This window comes from Asterias rubens, chromosome 10 (assembly GCF_902459465.1).
Source record: "Asterias rubens chromosome 10, eAstRub1.3, whole genome shotgun sequence".
Lineage (NCBI taxonomy): Eukaryota > Metazoa > Echinodermata > Asteroidea > Forcipulatida > Asteriidae > Asterias > Asterias rubens.
The window spans coordinates 2931249-2948599 of record NC_047071.1 but is presented as its reverse complement, the minus strand read 5'-3'; the positions used below and the strand labels follow the sequence as shown (position 1 = coordinate 2948599).

Genomic DNA, 17351 nt, shown 5'->3' with positions numbered 1-17351 from the left:
GATTTGTCTGTGGATTATTTTTTATTTTTTCACTGAACTTGTGAAAGTACTGAGTATACAGTGCTTAAAACACATCCATGTATGAGTAAAAACAACTTAGATTATTTATCCCTGATGCAAAACTAACATCTATTAAATCGTTACGGTACTCACTGCTGACACATAGGATTCAAACTACTTCTAGCCTCCTGGCTAGCTCGGTGGTCATCGATTCAAATCCCAACCTGTCTCAAAGAATTGTTATACTAGAAGTTCTTTATACATCGTTGTTCACCTCCTTTGTAATTACTTTGTATGGACATTTTGCGTTATGGAAACAAACATTGAGTTGAGTTGAACTTGTTTTCTTGAAATCAGACGGCGATTGACCACCTCTCGTGGGACCCTACCGGTCATCTTCTAGCCACCTGTTCCCAGGATGAAGTGGTCAAGGTGTGGACGCAGAGATCCAATCGTTGGCTGTGCCTCCACGTCCTCCATCACGGTAGTTCGCTCTCTGTTCTTCACTGGTGCTCTCATGTGAACCAGCCGAAGAACCCTGTGCTGCTTCTTGCCACGTGAGTCTCTTACATAACTTATGTTGTTTGAATAATTACCTGGAAGATAATGATGAGTTTCTAACTTTAAAGCCTAATATAAGCCTGGCAACAACAGTGTACAACTACAATCATGTAAAATAAGACTAGTACATGCTAACAATGCACCTAAGAGCATAATTAAACCTCAACATTTTCTAGGGCACCATTATGGGTATCATGTCACGTGGCGTTTCCTCTGCCTCCTCTTTTTTGTTCAACGGGCAGTTGCATGCCTGTGTTTTCAAGAACAAAATAATAATACAAAATGTTTGTGAGGTGCAGGGATGAGAAATCTCTTTTGTAAAATTAGTTGTTAATTCCTTTTGGAAGGAGTTGGATCTGAAAAGAGCCAACACTCTTCCCAGAAGAGATTCACAAACGATTACACCCACAGGTTAAAAAACACTTCAGCACAGGGAACGTTTGTCTTCTTGAATATTACCCGAGTCTGGTTGCCTGTAAAATGCCTGAACAATGTGATATGGTCTTAAATGCAAGGTTGTAAAATCATTGGCCAAAAACTACCACCTGATAACTATTGTCTTCTGATTGATCCACATTTCAGTGGTTGTAAAGATGGAATTGTGCGAGTCTGGAGAATCCCGTACACCGGTGCTGATGTGACAGTACCAGCTAGACTGGGTCAACAAGAGGAGGGACGTCAGCAACAGGCATTGCCCAAACATGAGGTAGGTGTCTTGGTCCTTAATCTTATAACATCCCACCATGCCTACATCGACTCAATACTTGTGAATGGGGAGCTGTTCTCTGGAGAACACATCTGGAGAACAACAAAAATGGAAGATAACATTACCAATCCCTACCCCCCCCCCCACCCCCACCAGTTTCTTTTTAAATTGTGATTATGTTTTTACATCCAAAGGGGCGTGGTGCTGCCACCACCAACCAGTCAGACTGTGCTGTGGAGCTGTTTCAGGTCAAAGGTCACCAGGAGGTCGTGACCCAGCTTGCCTTCAATCAAAGCTCCATGCTGCTAGCATCAGGATGTGCTGGGGGCTTCGTCAACATCTTGGCACTCCATGTAAGTATAACTTTAGATTGTGTAGATGAGGGAACATAAATGATGTGACGAAGCAAAATGATTCATTTGTCATCCAAAGTAACTTTTTCATTTTGTTTATATATTAAAAAAGAACATAATCTATGCTTTAAAAAGAGCATAATCTATGCTCAGAATAAAACTGAGAAAAAGGGGTTTTAAGTCGAGTTGTTTATTGAAAATACATCGGCACATTTAATGTGTGCATCACTGGGGTTTTGAGTGTGTTGTTGTTTTTGTTTTTAAATCTCGGTAAACTTTTTCTTTTTAACTCGCCCTGTATAATCATTTTTTATTTTTCCTTTTTTCCAAATTGCAGGAAAGCACTGTACTGCAGACACTACAGGGAGACAGCCCAGTGCAGCAGCTTTGTTGGGTCGGTGACACTGGCCTTGCGACTTGCTTCCAACGCTCCAAACAACTTCTGATTCTCGGTTACACCGACTCGCTGTGTGCCCAGAACCGCGTCTACGCTGCGGCTAGAATGACCCTCCTGAACCAGGGCATCGTTGGGCTGCACCAAGCACCGTGCCTCAGGGCATTCCTGGAGAGATTGCCTATGATTCTTCAAGAACAGTACTCATACGAAAAGGTGAATTTATCACTATTCGGGGGTTTGGTTCTTGCTCATGACCTTTATGTTCTTGAGCAAGAGACTTATAACTGTCTTATCTTCATGCAGCTTGTATGGTTCTCTTCCTACTTAAGTCTGATTTCCTATTAGTTGGCGCTTGCAAGTCCGTTTAAGTCTACGCTAGCTATGTGTACATGTTGATCAGCTCTTGTACAGTGATAAAATATTCCTACCTTTTTCCACAGGCTAATAAAGTGATCAGAGCTCATTGATAATTTTCTTCACTATTTTTTCTGTTCACATTTTCATCCAAAGTTGAAGCCTTCTTTGATTCAATCTGCTATTGCTTTATGATCCCAAACAAATTTAGTCTTTCTCATTTTCCATATCTATTGAGTTCCTAGCGTTGCATTTGTTCAAACTATTCTTCATTTGATTTACCCCCAAACCTTAGGTCCTCGTTTTATGCGGTGACCAGCTCGTCCACAGTAACTTCCTCCAGTGTCTGGCCTCCTTAGCCCTTGCCCTCCGCCTCGACAAGGCCCTCTTCTACCCTCCCCAGTCCCTCCAGAGCCAGCCGGATGCTGACACTACCCAGGGCGACATGGTGGTCACTGAATGGCTCTGGCTCTCCGCCTTCTGCACGGCTATCAAGTCGGCTAGCGCCCTCATGAGGCGGGAACCGCTGCCTAAGGAGTTTGTCGTGCCTAACATGGAGCTGTTGGAAGGCGGGACCGAAGGGCTGGACTTCAAGCCGTGGGATAACGGACAGTGGAACCTAACCATGGATGAACAGATTATGGCTTGGGCTACTAATAAACCTGAGGTAAGACAGGGCAGTAGACATTCATAAAATGGTGCCTAAGAAACCCCTTTAAATTAACGTAATTCCTTTATGGCCTCAAAAGAATTATATGTCCTCAATGATAAATCTCCAAAGATCACATTTTCCTTTGTGACGGTGACTCCCGAAGCCTTAGATCACAAGGGTCTTTCGCAGGATCCTCGCTGTTCCCCAAAGCGACGCCTTCTGTAAAAGATCTACCCTTACATTTTTTCCCTATTTCATCTACTAGATGTTTCCCCAGTGCTTTCAGAAAAGGTTCCAAGTGCTCCAACCACCACCAAAGGGACTACTTTCACTTTCAACTGCCCATCTTACAAAGATCCCTAGCCAATCTTTGTAATTCTTGATCTTTGATCATCTGGCACAGCTATGTCAATGAGATGACACATCTTCTATTATTTTAACTATTCATTTTATTATTAATTGTCATAAACTTTGCTTTATTTTAGGATTGGCAACCGGGAGGTAAATGTGATGTTTACATGTTTGGCAGTGGTCGTCATGGCCAACTGGCTGAGACAGGACGCTCTGCTACTCTACCATCCATAACACAGTCATTCTCTCAAGCGCAGCAGGTTGGTCAATATTTCAGAAAAACTCTTTTACAGTACGCTCTCGTTATAAAGAGCACAGTGGCTCCCTATCTCTCAACGAATCATCTTCCAGCTGATGCTCATTGTCCACAAAGCTCTTAATGGCAAGGCTCCCCACTATATTTCTGAACTGCTTCAAGTTTACACTCCATCAAGGAATCTTTGATCAAGTTCCATGCTTCTCCTCATTTAACCCAAGTCTCGACACTGATGGGGTGACAGGTCTTTTTCTTCAGCTGCGCCACGCATCTGGAACTCTCTACCACTTAATCTTAGATCTTGTCTTTGTACCACAAAATTCAAATCTCTTCTCAAAACTTATCTTATGTCACAGGTTTTCAAGGACTAATTTTGTTGTGTCTGTTATTCTTTGTTTTTGTTTTTGTTGCGCCTTGAACACCCAGCAGGGTGGATATGTGCGCATTACAAGTCTTATTATTATTTATTATTATTAGTTCAGAAGAGGTTCTGCTTATATGACATTCTGAAGTCCCGAATCTTATTTCTGCTTTGTGTTTCTTTGTTTTGTTGTCCTCTTATACTAACATTCCTGTTATAAAGAGGTAATTTATGCTGTTGTTTCTGAAATAACTTGTTAATTATTTGTGTACAATTGCAGCTTGTGTGTGGTCAGAATTGTAGCTTCATCATTCATGGTAATGGTACAGTCACAGCGTGCGGGGAGGGGAGCTACGGCAGGCTGGGCCAGGGGAACTCAGATGACCTTCACTCACCAACGGTCATCTCTGCATTACAAGGTAAGTACAAATACCCAAATCAGTGGCTCGAATGGCAGGGTTAAGACCTGGGCCCAATATTAATAGAGCTGATTAACACAGACAATTTTGCTTAACAATTTTGCTGCTAAGCAATATTAAGCAAGAAACAGGTCACAGATGGTAAGTACATGGGGAAATGCATTCTTACTGGCTATGGAGCTATATTGTGCTGAGCTAAACTTTGAGCTGAAGCTGCTACATGAATTTGGGTTCATTTTTTTTGTTTTGGGGGTAAGCACCAGTCACAGATGATATGTGTGGTATGGTGTTTTTGGATGTTGACCTTATCAGTGGGTTCAAACCCCACCAGAGTAACATACCTGTGATTTTTTTTCTCAGAACTCAGGAAAGTACTGAGTTTACAGTGCTAACTGACATGGGTGTATTGTAGAACCAACATTAACAATTGCTCTTATTTCTGACCATTGCTAGGGTTTGTGGTGATCCAGTTGGTGACGTCCTGCGGCTCTGACGGTCACTCTTTGGCCCTGACAGAGAGTGGAGAGGTCTTCAGCTGGGGAGACGGTGACTACGGGAAACTCGGCCACGGGAACAGCGACAGGCAACGGCGCCCTCGGCAGATTGAAGCGTTACAAGGCGAAGAAGTCATTCAGGTCAGTCTTTGTTTCCCCTCTTTAAAACCATTCATACTTTTCGTTGTGTCCTTCTTCCGGCACACCAAAAACAAATTTTTTAACGTAGGGCCATGTCACCCAAGGCAATAGACCCTTCCCATAAAATATGTAAATTGCACAAAGCGCGTGCGCACTAACGTTTTGGTTGGCAAAATGAGGGAACATCGTGCTGTTTTGTACACGGCTAATAGGTGCGTGACGCAGACGCGATTGCGCGTCTACTTAGTGCACAACTCTATGGCGTTTGCCAACCAACAGGGTCTGTACGCATGCGTGAATGTAATTAGCATATTTCATGGGAAGGGTCCATTTACAGGCAACTAGTTCAAGGTTCCAAGAAAAGGATCCATTCACATTTGAATGTTCTCATAACTTTCTTGGGAATTGTAAGACAATGTTTAAAAAATTACTTGTGTGTTACAAAAGTGGTCCTTTAGCGTGTACTGAAGTTGGTTGCCTCCAAGTTGCCTGACAAAAGTGCCTCATGTGATATCGCCATAAGACTCAAATATTATGATCAGTTATTTCGATTTGTGGGTTCTTGATATGAAGAATTAGTTCAAATTGTACAAATTTGTGTTTGCAGCTGTCGTGTGGATTCAAGCATTCTGCCGTAGTGACTGCAGATGGTAAACTCTTCACCTTTGGTAACGGTGACTATGGGCGTCTCGGTCACGGTAACACCTCCAACAAGAAGGTTCCGGATAGAGTCAGAGCTCTGGAAGGTGTGGCCGTCAGACAGGTGAGTTTAGCTTTTTCTTTTTTTTTTTACAGATTTTGGTTTGGAAAAGTACAACAGCTGGCCAAGATAGTAAATTTCGTTCCTGATTAAACTACGAAGTCGGGTATTTAAACCAGGAAAAGCCATTGAAACTGCTGATGTTATAGACTTTTTATCTAAAATATTCGAACCATTTGAGCCATATTATATATTTTGGTTGGTTACGTTTTGCTGGTAAGAATAATTTGGTTGTGCTTGGCTACGTTTTGTGCTTATGAAATTGGGCCCAGAACTTCAGTCTGGTGCACTAAACTGCTTGGCCATGACACACCTACATAAGAGTAATTATAAACATAAATATTAATAGTAAACTTGCGGGTACAACCATGAGTAAAATCTCTTTGGAAGGAGTGGTGGCTCTGAAAAGAGCTGGTTTGGTCTCAACGTTTCGAACAGTATACTCTGCTCGTCTTCAGGTGTACTCGCAAGTTTACTATTCATATTTATATTTATCTGTTATTCTCCACACCATGCAAAGCTTCAAACACCATTTACACCACTACATGTTGCTGTTTTGCTATTAGTTTCTCTTATCGTTTTGGTCAGGTTTCCTGTGGTCTGAATCACACAATGTGTGTCTCGGCAGACGGGAGTACTGTCTGGGCTTTTGGTGATGGAGACTACGGTAAACTGGGCATCGGAAGCACTGCGGCGAAGTCATCACCTCAGGTAAGATAAGAATAACAATAACTAGATTGGACACTATTGGTAATTACTCAAAATAATTATTAGCATAAAACCTTTCTTAATTACGAGTGATGGGGAGAGGTTGATAGTATAAAATGTTGTGAGAAACAGCTCCCTCTGAAGTAACATAGTTTTCGAGAAAGAAGTAATTTTCCTCGAAATTGATTTTGAGACCTCAGATTTATAATTTGAGGTCTCGAAATAAAGCATCAGAAAGCACACAGCTTCATGTGACAAGGGTGTTTTTTCTTTCATTATTATCTTGCAGCTTCGATGACCGATTGAGCTCAAATTTTCACAGGTTTGTTATTTTATGCATATGATGAGATACACCGAGTGAGAAGACTGGTCTTTGACAATAACCAATAGTGACCACTGTCTTTAAGCGCCTCACACTAAAACCAACCCCGAGGCGCTTTACAACATAAAACATGCCTAAAGCGATGACTAGGAAACCTTGGGGACCAGCGATCGATTTCACAAAGAACTTTGGACTAGTCCTAGGAGATATTAAAAACTTAAGACTAGTCTTGTCCTATCGTGAGATAAGACTAGTCTTAAAGACACTGGACAATATTGGTAATTTTCAAAGTCCAGTCTGTATTTCAACATATGCATAAAATAACAAACCTGTGAAAATTTGAGCTCAAGTTGGGAGATAATAATGAAAGAAAAAACATCCTTGTCACACAAAGTTGTGTGCTTTCAGATGCTTGATTTTGAGACCTGAAAATTTAATTCTGAGGTCTTGAAATCAAATTCGTGGAAAATTCTTCTTTCTCAAAAACTATGTTACTTCAGAGTTCAGAGGGAGCCGTTTCTCACAATGTTTTATAATATCAACAGCTCTCCATTACTCGTTACCAAGTAAGTTTTTATGCTAACAATTATTTTGAATAATTACCAATAGTGTCCACTGCCTTTAACTCTTTGTCTTAACTCTTTGTGAAATCCACCACAGGCTCTCAAGAGAAATCACAACTAACTGAGAGTTACAGTTCATTCTGGTTATAACAAGCTGTCTGGACCTGGCAAAATGCCCTTTTCCTAACAGGTTGTTTTCTTTTGTGCTTTTTCCATTTTGTAGAAGGTCGAAGGTCACTGTGGGATGGGTATCAAGAAGGTTTGCTGTGGCACTCAATTCTCAGTGGCCCTGACCAAGGACGGGCGAGTCTTCACGTGTGGACAAGGTGATTATAGTGTTTTAGTCATTTTGGTAACAAAGTAATATCTTTAGTTTTCCAGCTTGGAACTAACGCAGGGTTTGCCCTTAATTTTTACAGTGACTAGCCAGTAGGACCAGTGAAGCCCTGGTTCATGCTTCCTGCAAATGTGAGGCGTCTTTTATGTCACAAACTTGCAATGACTATTTGCATAAGTTGGGCTGTGCTTAACTCTTGCAAAACATTCGCAGCAGAAACAGAGCTGTGATCATAAAATTTACTTTGCAGGAAGCATTGGCAGGAAGTATGAATGGGTTTTAATAAGTTATTTCGTTCAGTGTACTCTTACCTTCTTGTGGAGAATGCTATAATCATTTAGCCGAGTAGCGCATATTAATGTTGCACAGGCTGCATACTCCCCACCAGGGAGCTGAGATGGTTTAAGGAGTGAATTAAGGCCCAGTGACCAGGGGTAATAATGTGAAGCGCTTTGGGACGCCCTCCTGGTGTGAAAAGCGCTATATAAAAACGGTTATTATTATTATTAATCAGCTGTGTATGTGTGAACTTATGTAGGGTTGGCTGGGTTTTCAGCATGGATGGTATACTGATCGAAACACTTCTCAGAGCCACCACTACTCACAAAAGGGATTTCTCACATGGTGACACCACAAGCCTTATTTACTTCGTACTTCCCCCATGCATAGCGTCAAGTCTTATCTTAAAGGAACATAGTTGAGTAGTAGTTCTAGTTTCCCTACAATCAAAGATAACCAATATTGTTTTCTCTACCCAGACCGTTTGACCGGTCTACCCGAGGCCCGTTCCAGACTGTCAAATCGCCCCCAGCAGGTACCAGCTCTAGCTGGTCACTTCATAGAGGACATCATGGTAGGATCGGAGCACACGATGGCGTTAACTAGCTGCGGCAATGTGTGGGTGTGGGGCAACAACATGGACGGACAGGTAAGATTCAATAAGCCGAGGTCTAGTGAGATTTTAATAACGTCTGGTTACATAACTTGCTTAATCACAAGTTACCTCATACTCAGACTTTCAAGACTGTTGGTATGTCACATGATTTAGGGCAAAAGACGACGGACACCCATACACAATTTTGAATGAAATGGTACCAGGGAGGTTGCTGTACAAAAGCTTTCCTCAAACCACTTGACATAGCAACTGTCTCTATAGTCTGAGGCCCTCTTCACATCAAACAAGCTACCACCATCTCACATTTCAAGACTCTTCTCAAAACATTTCAATTCATCGTATATGTAATATTTTGTTGTACCTTTACAGACTTTCTTCTGAAGGTGTCGGTTATATATAAATACAGTTGTTATTATTAACTTTTGCAAGTCATTGTTGATGAAATGTTCTCGATTCCACACAGAAAGAAAACTATTTGATTGTGTGTCCATCGTGCAAAGTTTCAAATCCTACTTTTAAACAAGAAAAATATTCATATGGCAAGAGAAATTTATATTTTGGATACAAATTTGTCTACTTATTAATGTTTATTTCTTTGTGTATTACAGTTGGGACTAGGCCACACCAACACTGTGAGGGAACCTGTTTTAGTCACCAGTCTACAAGGCAAAAATATACGACAGGTAAGGGCCATCTCATACTAAAGGAATAAAAAGAGTGGCCACGAGATCTTAACTGGACACTAAAAACCGGCAGGGTTGTGGTCCTGCGATAAAGGACTGAGCCTAAGAAGAGGGCCTTTATCTTATGGCCAAGCCCTGTAAGGTTTTAAAAGACTAGATAAGACAAAGTCACTACTCTTTTATTCACATTCTTAATTGCCCTTCTTGTAAAAAAAAAAAGAGGGGAAAAATGTTGGAAAGTCTTTGAATTTTTTAATCGAGCTCCGTTTTGTTTGTCTTGATCTTTTCCAAACCCAAATAGTTTAATCCAGTCGTTGTAATTATGTGCTTATTTGCCTCTTGCCCTGAATCATGTTTCAGATCTCTACCGGTAGGAGCCACTCAGCAGCCTGGACTGCTTCCCCGGTACCTCCCAGAGCACCAGGGACACCACTACCTCTTCAACTCGGTAAGTTGAAACTTTACTTCGCTAAATGGAGTTGTGCATTTACACTTCAGTGCTCAAACAAACAATTTGGAAATGAGAGGGTCAATGAACACCATTTAATACTACACTGTTCAAATTGTATTCTTCAAAATAAGAAAAAAAAATAGTTTCAAGAAATATTTTTTGTTTTACCACCGAGAAAATGTTTCTATTCAGATTTTTGGGAGCGACAAACAAAATGTTTTCATGAAATAAGATGAGGTTGTTTCTTACATCAAGAATAACATTTTTTTAACAATCACTGATTGCCTCCCTCTTGTGACTATCTGAATCTAGGATTACCACAGAGTGTTCCAGCCCAGTACACCACCCTGAAGGAATGCAGCACAGCTTCCATCCGGGCTCGGCTTAGATTATTACATCACTTCTCTGATATGATCTACGCCTCATGGAGGCTGCTCAATCTGAATCCAAAACAGGTAAGGGTCTGACGTTCCATGTCGTTCCTTTCCCTTACGGGCAATTCCACGATACTAGAGCTGCCAATTCTCCCTAATTCCGCCGGAAGTTCCCTGAAAACAAACAAATTTTTCCACGTTCCGATGAACAAATTTCACCTCCCTGATTTTGGAAACTTTATCCTTTTGGTGTTGAACGTAGTTCTCAACATCTCCCTGATTGTTAAAGACACTGGTAATTGTCAAACACCAGTCTTCTCACTTGATGTATCTCAACATATGCATACAATAACAAACCTGTGAAAGTTTGAGCTCAATCGGTCATCGAAGTTGCGAGATAATAATGAAAGAAAAAAACATCCTTGTCACACAAAGTTGTGTGCTTCAGATGCTTGATTTCGGGACCTCAAAATCTAATTCTGAGGTCTCGAAATCAAATTCGTGGAAAATTACTTCTTTCTAAAAAACTATGTCACTTCAGAGCGAGCTGTTTCTCACAATGTTTTATACTATCAACCTCTCCCAATTACTTGTTACCAAGTAAGGTTTTGTGCTAATAATTCTTTTGAGTGATTACCAATAGTGTCCACTGCCTTTAAACAAAATCTCCCTGATTGCAAGATGCACATATTGGCAACTCTGCGATACTCACGTTACGCTAGTGATGTACCCTTGAGATTCCTTTGGCTGTAATTACCTTTATACTGGAAAGCATTCATAACTCCTATCCCGATAGAAGGTGGGGTAGACCTAGACCAACTTCAGCACCAGAGATAACATCCAGAAAAATGTGTCATGTATGGGTTTTTTATATATATTTTTATGCAAGTCGCCAAACACACAAGGCCTGAAGGCCACTTCAAGGTGTGAGCTACAATTTTTTTCTCCAGCGACAGTTGCCACCTACTCCTAGGGCTGAAACATGGTTACCCCTTTTACAGTCCATAAGGATGTAGGCTTGGGTATCATCAGTCCAAAGCCTGGCCGGTAGAGCAGAAAGTAGCAAGTGTCGCGAACCGGGATTCGAACCCACACTCTGCTGATCAAACACCAGAGCTTGAATCCTGTGCTCTTAGCCGCTCAGCCATGACACGCCATGTATAAGTTCTTCCTTTCCTGGCCAACAGAAATCCTCATCAACTTGTTGTGGGACCGGTGTGATGGGCTTGACCGATGGTCCTCTTCGTCCACTGCTAGCCTCCAGAGTTTACACACTACCAATGGTCAGATCGATCGGCCGGACAATGGTGCAGGGAAAGAACTATGGCCCCCAAGTGACCGTCAAGAGACTAGCTACAAGGTGGGTTCTTAAACTTGTGTTTTTACATTTCAAGTTCTGATGAAAGTCCTCTCGATCTTTAGAACACCTAGGCCCAATTTCAGTCTAAAAGCACAAAATTTGCAATTTGGTTGAACAGGAAATTTAAGTTAAATCGACAACAAATGAACGCACATTTGGAGAAGAAAAATTTGACAAAAAAACCCAGAAACAACAGAATGTAGAACTGGCCTGTATACAGGGATGATAAATTGTATCTGAATTCAGATTTGTTTTATATCTGCCTTGAGAAAAAAAATAGCATCTCTAGCACTGAGGATACTGTTCCCAGAAGCTCCTTGAAATCAATACCTCCAGAGGTTGCCAAATGGTTGAAATTTTAAAGGTTGATCCTCATTCCAGACCTTTCTGTCAGCAATGACTCTCTTTTTTAATAGTATCCATCTTTTGTCTCACACCCTCAGGGGTCGCAAGTGTAAGCCCATCTTTACGCAAATCGCGAAGCAGGTCGTCCGTATGAAGCCCAGTGACCTTCGCCTCCCTGCCAGGGCCTGGAAGGTCAAGCTTGTTGGGGAAGGAGCGGACGACGCGGGCGGGGTCTTTGACGATACTATCACTGAGATGTGTCAGGAGCTGGAGACGGGTGTGGTCCCATTGCTGATTGCCACGCCCAATGCCTCGGCTGATGCAGGGAGCAACAGAGATAGGTAAGTCGCTGATTTTTGTTGTCTTATTTTTTGTTCTTACTAATATTTTTGGAATGGATTATGGAATCTTTTTTCCCCATTATGTTTACAAAATCTCCCTGATTGCAAGATGGAATTGTCGCCAGCTCTGCACGGCTTATAATAAAAATAAATCATATTTTTGTAGCACATATCTCTGCTACGGGTATAGTACATACATGTAGTTGGCTATGGGAATAATACATTGTTTGTTTGTGGTCAAGCTTGTCGCGTTCAAGTAGTTTTCAGACTCCTTGTTAGGGGTGTTATAACCATAGATTTCCCGCAAAATTTCCCGTTCATTTGTCAGATTCTTGTTGAACCCGTCCTTGTGCAATGATGAACTCCTCCTACTCTTCAAGTTTCTTGGGATCCTCCTTGGAGTGGCTGTCCGCACCAAGAAGCCCCTAGACCTTCACCTTGCCCCCATGGTATGGAAGCAACTAGCAGGGATGCCTCTTACTGTGGAAGATCTTGAAGAGGTGAGCTGGGTGAAGATGTTGGTATGGTAATCTCACGTACAAATTCACAATTCTTAGTACAGTACTTTACACGCACTGGTGTGTGAGTCAAACCAAATAATATTCTTTGTCCCTGATGTAAACTTAACGTCTGGTAAATTGTTGCGGTGGCAGCTGCTAAAATATAGGATTTTAACTGCCTCTGGCTACCGGGCAATCTCGGTGGTTATTTGGTATCTGCTCTAGAAAGTAAAGGTTGTGGGTTTGTAATCCAACCCGAGTAATGTGCCTTTGGATTTGTTCACATGACTCAGGAAAGTACTGAGTATACATTGCTTTTACCAACATCATATATATTTCTGAACTTCTCCAAGTTTACAGTCACTCCATCAAGAAATCTTCGATCAAGTTCCATGGCTTCTTCTCATTGAACCCAAGTCTCAACACTCATGGGGAGACAGGTCTTTTTCTTCAGCTGCGCCACGCATCTGGAACTCTCTACCACTTAATCTTAGAACTTGTCTTTGTACCACAACATTCAAATCTCTTGTCAAAACTTGTTTTATGTCACAGGTTTTCAAGGACTAATTTTTGTTGTGTCTGTTTTTCTTTGTTTTGTTCGTTTGTTGTTGGTTTTTACTGCGCCTTGAACACCCAGCAGGGTGGGTACGTGCGCATTACAAGTCTTAGTTTATTATTATTATCAATGTATGGTTGAAACCAAATGAAATTCTTTGTCCCCAATTTATGACAATATTGTATCAGTTTGGATGTTCTATTTGTCTTTGTAAATAGATGGATTTTCTGTACGTGCAAACATTGCGGAACATTCGTGATATTGACAGAAGTGGAGTCACTGAGGACAACTTTCATGAGGTGAGTTGAGATCGTCCGCCATCCATTGGATATACTTTCCTATAGACCTTTCTGTCGCAATGTCACAGCCTGACTTTTTGCCAACCGAGATAGGAAAACTATGGAAAGCCATGATTTCAAAACGAACGGCCACTGTTGGTACCACACAACTATTCAAAAATAGTGTTGAATATTTTTGGAAAATTATTAATATTTTGGTGACACTATTTCCGATAATACTTTAAAGGTGATTCCACTGGAGTGTTTTGAGGGTCAGAGTGCCGATGGGCGGTTCGTGCCGGTGGTCCCCGGTGGGCGGAGCATCCCTCTAACGTATAACAACAGGATGGAGTACGTTGATCGTGCCCTGGCGTACAGACTGCAAGAGATGGACAGACAGGTGAGGGTGCTGTTTGTCTTTATCACTATGAAACTATTGTTATTAGACCACATTGTCACTGAGTGAGTTCCTATGAATTGCGCTTTAAGGCACCTGAAGGGCGTCTCAGCGTATTTCACGGGTTAGCAAGAAAATTAGGCGACCAGCTTGAGTGCTACCATTGATTTGCATTGTTTTGTCATTGGTTTTCATAAAATAAGCACCGGCAGGTAAGCATGCCTTTTTGTGTACTTAAGGATCACGGCGCTATGAAATGGAAATCGCGCAGTAAGCACAAAATGGCCGTGAAGTAGCTGTATGATATTGGGTCCAGCCTCTGCCTAATTCCAAGCCTGGATTTAACTCTCTAAGTTCGACTGTAAACCCTAAAGTAACTGATGGACGGTGAAGATTTCATCGGTAGCTTTGTCATGTTTTACTCTGAACAGGTTGCTGCAGTACGAGAAGGGATGTCGTGGATCATACCAGTACCCCTCATGTCACTCCTGACTGCCACACACTTAGAGCAGATGGTATGCGGGATGCCAGACATTGATGTAGCCATCTTGCAGCGAGTAGTCAGGTAAGGGTAGTCTGGTGCACACTGGAATGGTCAGGGACTCCAACACCCTTATGTCCTGACACCTCTACAAATGTTTTGACACCCCTGCAAGTGTTCCGACACCCCTGCAAGTGTTCCGACACCCCTGCAAGTGTTCCGACACCCCTGCAAGTGTTCCGACACCCCTGCGAGTGTTCCGACACCCCTGCAAGTGTTCCGACACCCCTGCAAGTGTTCCGACACCCCTGCAAGTGTTCCGACACCCCTGCAAGTGTTCCGACACCCCTGCAAGTGTTCCGACACCCCTGCAAGTGTTCCGACACCCCTGCAAGTGTTCCGACACCCCTGCGAGTGTTGGCTGCTACCATTAGTCCTAACCAAAGCCCTTACCCTAACCCAGTGTCATTTGTAGGGCAGGGGCTACTTGTAGGAGAGGGCCGGTATCCTAGGGATAGCTGTTCCCCGAGATTCTGTCCCCCATATGGGAACTTGACACCGGCTGGAAGAGTTTGATTCAAAAAGGGTGATTTCAGAAGAAATTTGGGGGACAGAATCTCTGGGGGGACAGAATCTCCTGCCACACCGGCATTAGTAGGGCGGGAAGGCAATTGTAGGACAGGGCCAGCTTTTTCAGGTCAGGGGCAGCATTTGTGTACATAACTAGATTATTCCCTGAGAGCAATTGTGTGGTCATATTGTGTTTTTTTGGTCTATTTCCCAGGTACCGTGAGGTAGACAAGACACACCAGCTGGTCCAGTGGCTCTGGCAGACTCTGAGGGAATTCAGTAACGAAGAGAGGGTGTTGTTCATGAGATTCGTTTCAGGACGATCCCGGTTGCCAACCAATATTGCCGATATCTCTCAGAGGTTTCAGATCATGAGAGTGGAAAGGGTGAGTCATATCGATATGCTTTAGTTTCTCAGTCTTGAAGTTTTATTCAAGTTTTTTGATACACCCTCTGACTCTTTGGATTTATGGTACAAATGATGTCATCAGATTTCAGTGTGTTGAACTTGTTCTTATGCGCTATTCAGAATAGTCATTGTTAAAAAAAAATGATATTATTTTTTTATTTTTTTTCTTCTAACTATTGAATTCTTCATTATATAATATACACACTTTAAAATAAAGTAATGCTCCAGATAGTTTAGATCAAATGTAAACTTTGTAGTGTTGACTATCTTGGCCAACTGGGTATTTTTTTCTTTTTTTTCTTTTTTTTCTTTTCTTTTCTTTTTTTTTCTTTTTCTTTTTTTCGTTTTGTTTCATATTATTGCCTTTGCCCATGTATTTGTTTTGTAAAGCGCCTTGATGGGAGAATAGGTGCTATAAAAATGTATTATGTATTTATTAGTAATAACTTTTATTATTACTATTAGTAATAATATGTAATATTTTCATATTTTTACCCACCAGACCGTTGATGGACTGCCAACAGCACAAACCTGTTTCTTTCAGCTACGAATCCCGCCCTACTCCAGCCAGCCCCTGATGGCTGAGCGACTACGCTACGCCATCTACAACTGTCGATCAATCGATATGGACAATTACATGCTATCGCGCAACACTGATTCAGGAAATCTGTCTGATAGCGAGTATATGTGAGCTGTGTAATAGAGCTTATGATGTCAATAAGTTATTGATATTAAACCAAAACTAAACAGCATTTGTTACTAATAATAATATTTATATCGCCAACGACTGTAATAAAAATGTGAATGTAAAGTCTAAATGCAGTTTATGTCCAGATATTTAAACAGTGTAAGTTATCGCCAACAACCTCAAAGCTAAGAGGTTATTTTAAATTAAAGGCAGTGGACACTATTGGTAATTGTCAAAGACTAGCCTTCACAGTTGGTGTATCTCAACATATGCATAAAATAACAAACCTGTGAAAATTTGAGCTCAATCGGTCACCGAAGTTGCAAGATAATAATGAAAGAAAAGCAACCCTTGTCACACAAAGATGGTTGATTTCGAGACCTCAAGTTCTAAATCTGAGGTCTCAAAATCAAATTCGTGGAAAATTTACTTCTTTCTCGAAAGCAACGGCACTTCAGAGGGAGCTGTTTCTCACAATGTTTTATAGCATCAACCTCTCCCCATTACTCGTCACCAAGAAAGGTTTTATGCCAATAATTATTTTAAGTAATTACCAATAGTGTCCACTGCCTTAAAGCTGAAATTGGGTGCTCACGGAGGAATGACGTTTGCTTCTCCAATCCCTTGATCGTCAAGCCACGGTACCATGCTATGAACAAAATCTACACTAACACAGCTATGTTTTACTGATTGATCACATTTTGTTGATTGCGTTTTAACGTGCAGCACTTTTGGGCACAATGTCAAGGTTGGGAGTTGTTGATGCATTAATTGGGCAGAATTAATGGAACAGTCAATTTTAAAGTGAAAGTTGGCGACATGTTAAACAGAAAGTTGCTCGAAGGTTTGAAAACAATTTTGTTGTCTTGGTGTTTTACTCTGATTTTAAAGTTTGCTTGCTTTCAAGTTTGCGTCTTCTTCGAAAGCATTTTTTAAGTAAATATTTTATTCGTAAGTTATTTGATGGATAATAATTTGCTGATGTACATAAATGATACAGTATAAAAAAAGAGTAATAATTTAAAGTTATTATAAATGAATTTATGTTTAATAAGTCTGTTTATTAATCCATCCTTCAGGTGGCTCAACAGTGTGCCGTATTTAGAGGTCAAAGTTCACAAATTATATAAGGAATATTTGTGGTTGAACTGTGTGCAAACCGAACAAGGTGCTGTGGGGAACAATCCTTAAATTCAGGCTTAAAAAGTAACTATTATTCATTGACAGCAAACAATGTATGAAAATAATGTGATCGAGATGATATTGTCAAATTTGATTCAAAAAGAAG

The 17351-nt window shown here is 41.3% G+C and overlaps 1 protein-coding gene across 3 annotated transcripts in view; it reads left to right on the top strand.

Annotated features, from left to right (window-relative positions):
- The window catches only part of LOC117295332 (probable E3 ubiquitin-protein ligase HERC1), a 58903-nt gene extending 42575 nt beyond the window's left edge, over nt 1–16328 (top strand). For all 3 annotated transcript variants that reach the window (XM_033777917.1, XM_033777916.1, XM_033777915.1), the window contains exons 52-74: nt 358–557; nt 1144–1267; nt 1462–1620; nt 1958–2230; nt 2667–3038; nt 3509–3634; nt 4272–4410; nt 4864–5045; nt 5653–5808; nt 6394–6516; nt 7622–7724; nt 8494–8663; nt 9239–9313; nt 9674–9761; nt 10077–10219; nt 11326–11498; nt 11942–12184; nt 12513–12684; nt 13459–13539; nt 13766–13918; nt 14347–14480; nt 15181–15352; nt 15878–16328. In XM_033777917.1, the coding sequence (XP_033633808.1) occupies nt 358–557; nt 1144–1267; nt 1462–1620; nt 1958–2230; nt 2667–3038; nt 3509–3634; nt 4272–4410; nt 4864–5045; nt 5653–5808; nt 6394–6516; nt 7622–7724; nt 8494–8663; nt 9239–9313; nt 9674–9761; nt 10077–10219; nt 11326–11498; nt 11942–12184; nt 12513–12684; nt 13459–13539; nt 13766–13918; nt 14347–14480; nt 15181–15352; nt 15878–16066 (3750 nt within the window). In that variant the 3' untranslated portion in view covers nt 16067–16328. The remainder of the gene's footprint in view (nt 1–357; nt 558–1143; nt 1268–1461; nt 1621–1957; nt 2231–2666; nt 3039–3508; nt 3635–4271; nt 4411–4863; nt 5046–5652; nt 5809–6393; nt 6517–7621; nt 7725–8493; nt 8664–9238; nt 9314–9673; nt 9762–10076; nt 10220–11325; nt 11499–11941; nt 12185–12512; nt 12685–13458; nt 13540–13765; nt 13919–14346; nt 14481–15180; nt 15353–15877) is intronic.
- Nucleotides 16329–17351: the final 1023 nt, after the last annotated feature.